The sequence below is a fragment of the Bactrocera latifrons genome, unplaced genomic scaffold (assembly GCF_001853355.1).
Source record: "Bactrocera latifrons isolate USDA-ARS-PBARC rearing strain unplaced genomic scaffold, ASM185335v1 scaffold_54, whole genome shotgun sequence".
Lineage (NCBI taxonomy): Eukaryota > Metazoa > Arthropoda > Insecta > Diptera > Tephritidae > Bactrocera > Bactrocera latifrons.
The window spans coordinates 566,132-569,888 of NW_017537201.1; the positions used below are offsets into that span (position 1 = coordinate 566,132).

Consider the following 3,757-nt stretch of genomic DNA (forward strand, 5'->3'; position numbering starts at 1 on the left):
TATTTTGTAGGTACTCGTACAGTCAGTAAATTTTCGTTGAGATTCACTATCAACTCTTTTTAAGTTGAGAGGAACCCGTAACAATCGCTAAATACCGAAAGATTTTATAATGAGGTAATACAGTAAGATTTATTTCAACTGAAACAGATACCAAAGGCAAAGCAGTAAGAAGTGGAGTTGTCCGGCAAGTCGAAGATTTTTAAAATACCATATTTTTCTTCGCTTAAAGTTCATTTGAAAGACTAAAGTCGTTATTAAAGCGATAGAATAGTGAAAAAAAATGGACAGCTGCCCTATAAACTGAATGACATTGATTGTTGTCGAAAACAACGTTACAATCTCCGAAGAAATTGTCCAGATCTCTTGCCAACAGATGCTACTTCGCACTGATTGGGTAATTGAGAAGTAAAGTCGTCTCTCGACGAATAAAGACGAAAAGAGGTGGACTTGGTTTGAAATTTTTACGGGTAATATTTTGCAACTAATCAATCTCTTTTCTCCTTCGGAAGAAAAGTGTGTTACGCATATAAATAAACATAACTTGAATTTGACAATATGGCTCAAGTATATGGGTATTTTTTCGCCTTTAAGACTTACATTTATATTTTTTCATATATAGGCAGAAGGGCAAATACAATACCCGCATGTTTTTTGCCCTCCTAACATAGATAATAAATCTATAAAGAAGGCCAATGTAGTTCAGTCCGAAGCAAATATTTACTCGCTTAATAATATCCAAATAATCGTATATTTTTATTATCATGCCTACCGATACATTTCAATTGTGATATGCTGGAATAAGTTCAAAAGCCTAAGAAAGCGCAATATTTCCGCAACCAGAATTAAAAATATTAAAAATGTATTATTAAGTAATTTTACAAATTAACTTCCACGACGCTTCAATTACGCCTTCAATTTCGGAATTTTCGTTCAAAAATACACAAAACAACTGTTCAAATGAAAATGAAGTCAATATTTGGTTAAAAAATGCGCACGCTACGCTCTGCCTCCGCAGAAGCGCAGAAAGCTTGTAGTGAAGCTTTAGGAGAAGATTCTAACAGTCGCTTAAACCGGAGGTAACGGTTCTCTGTATTAACTCTATTTGTGCCGTCATGCGAAAGCTGACAGAAAGGTCAACGGTGCACGGTGCTTTCCGCTATACGGCAAAACCCTAGCACAGACCTAAAATGTGTCAGTTTAAGCCAAAAAGGCGTGGTGGCACTGTCGATCAGCGCAAAAGCGGAAGTTTCGAAAACCGGAGTTTGAAAATTATACTTTTCGAAATATACACTTGTACATATATAAGTTTAGGAGCATATATACACAGTGAAATGGCTATGAAGTATGTGAACTTCTGCCGTTGGTTCGCCGTTTTGGTGTTGTTGCAGACCATTATGCCACCTGGAGCAGAGAGCAAGCCTATGCCTGGGAAGAAAGCAAATATGGGTAGGTTAAAGTAGCAAATGTCGATTATTTCTAAAAGTAGGGGATATTTAACTACATTGTATTACGGTTAACGGTTGACACGCAGCTGAAATTCACCTGCTACTCAAAGTGAGGTTAAGTCGTATTAAAAAGTTTTTCTCCCTTGCACATTTTAGCAAACATTTTGAAATTTTCATCAACTGTTATAAAGGAAAATAGTTGCCTCCCTCTAGAGTTGCCACAGTTTTTTTTGTTTTACTTTTATTAATTTTTTTATTTTTTTGTTAAATTTTTTCTCAATTCCTTTAGCGCTCAGCGCCTTGGCTGGCATGACCGCGGGCCATTTGATAGGACGTGCCGTCGCCGCTCGTCATGAGAAAAAGGAAAAACTAGATATGAGCGAACACTTGCCACCAAATTGCAGAAGAGAGGTTAGAACTGAACGGGATAAGGATGACTGGAACAAGTTCATTGAAACCAAATACATTGTATGCGATCCGCTTCCAAATCAACAACCGCAACAACCACAACAACAGCAAATTGTAAGTACCCAAACAGGATCGTCTCAACAACAACAAGCGTTGTACCCTAATTTATATGTGCCGCAGCAGCAATCGCAACAGCATCAGTATATGCAACATCAACAACACCAGCAGCAGCAACCACAACCGCAACAACAACACCAACAACAGTATTTCCAACAGCCGCAACAACAGCAGCAACCACCACAACAACAACCTCAACTACACTATCCGCAGCAGCAGCAGCAGCAACCTCAACTCCAGCAACCGGAGCAATCCCAACATCCTCAGTGGCATTCCTCTCCAACTGCTTTCCAAGGACAATCGCAGCAATCAGCTGAACAAGTTCAGCCTCAACCACCATTCTATATGCCTATATATCCAAAACTGCCTGTGGCTGGGTTCCCGCAACCGGCCAGCCAAGCACAATTTCCCCTAAATTACCCAAGTGCACAGCCACAAAATAGCCAGACCATCGCCCAGCAACAACATCCGGTTCCATGTGCGAGTCATTCAGGTCAACAGCAGCCTGAGAAGACAGTACCTCAAGCCGTAGAAGTCCCAGCCGCACCATCGGCTTCACCGGCAACAGTTCCCCAGACAACAGCACGGTCAAAACCACTTCTCGCGTTTATTAAAAAGGTGCAGGAAAGTGTGGAGAAGCGAAAAGCTGAGCAAGCAGCACAACAGACATCAGCTAATACGATTAAAGACTCCTACTTGCGAATACAACAATCGAATCCGAATCCACCAACAGAGGAGCAATATAAGACACCAGAAAATAATTCCGAACAAGTTGCTAATGCTGCTGTGGCACAAGCTGAAGTAAATCCTTAATTTTTAGACATCCTTCATGCAAACATTATTTCCATCTCTTATTGTAGCAAATTGTTCAGCCGTCGGCGGTAGTACCCGCTCAACCGGCCGCGTCAGCTGCCCAACCATCTGTTATTCCGCAGCCAAGTCAGGAGCAGCCAGCAGGCTACCAACAACCCCCCGTGTATGGTCAGCCAATCGGATTTGTCCAACCACCTCAGCAAGCCGGTCAACCGTCGGCACAAGCTCCCCAAACAGTCCAATCCCCACAACCGGTTCCACCAGTTCAAACAGTACAAATACCTCAAGGTGTCCAAACAGGTCCACAACCAATGCAACCGGTTCAAGTGGTTCAACAGGCTCAACCTGCCCAACCGGCTCAAGGCCCTTCACAAGTATTTGTTATGTCGAAGAAAACAGGTTACTTCAGAAAGAACTCTGCCGACCAGTTACTGCACTCCAATATCGTCCTGTTGATGATGATGGCTTTCCTTCTCATTTGGTTCCAGTAGATCCTACTTTTCTTTTGTGTCACTTTAGCTTTTAATGTGCTTAAAAGAGACGTTCGAAATATTTACTTTAAGCTCGTTTAGTACATAAAAATTTCCATTAATAAAAGAGACGTTTGAATTGCATAATAAATAATATACGATTTCAGCGTCGAACCAAAAAGTTTGTGAGTAGTACTTTTTTATTCCTTTTGTAGCCAAAGCTTAGACTTGGCAGTCCTGTCTAAACAACGGTCCAGAAATGTATTGAATTTGTATGCAATTATAAGAAGACGGTCCGATAAGCCTCACCTCCTGATGAAGCTACTAGCGCAAGAGCAATTTAAATATTAAACGTCAAACATAAAAAAAACGTGACATAAGTTCACGATCTCGTGGTTGCAGACCACCGGCTGAAGGCATCTCAAAACCTAAATAAAATATTGGGCATGCGAGACCTGTCAACGCTACGGGTCACGCGTTCGCTTATGGATTACAAGCGCAACC

General features: G+C 41.2%; 1 protein-coding gene across 1 annotated transcript; it reads left to right on the plus strand.

The window, feature by feature from the left end:
• The first annotated feature begins 1,215 nt into the window (after window positions 1-1,215).
• Window positions 1,216-3,400, plus strand: LOC108974225 (cell division protein ZipA-like). Its single transcript, XM_018941932.1, has 3 exons — window positions 1,216-1,446; window positions 1,735-1,967; window positions 2,831-3,400. The coding sequence occupies exons 1-3, from the start codon at window positions 1,332-1,334 to the stop codon at window positions 3,272-3,274; spliced, it is 792 nt and encodes a 263-aa protein (XP_018797477.1). The 5' UTR covers window positions 1,216-1,331; the 3' UTR covers window positions 3,275-3,400.
• The last annotated feature ends 357 nt before the right edge of the window (window positions 3,401-3,757 follow it).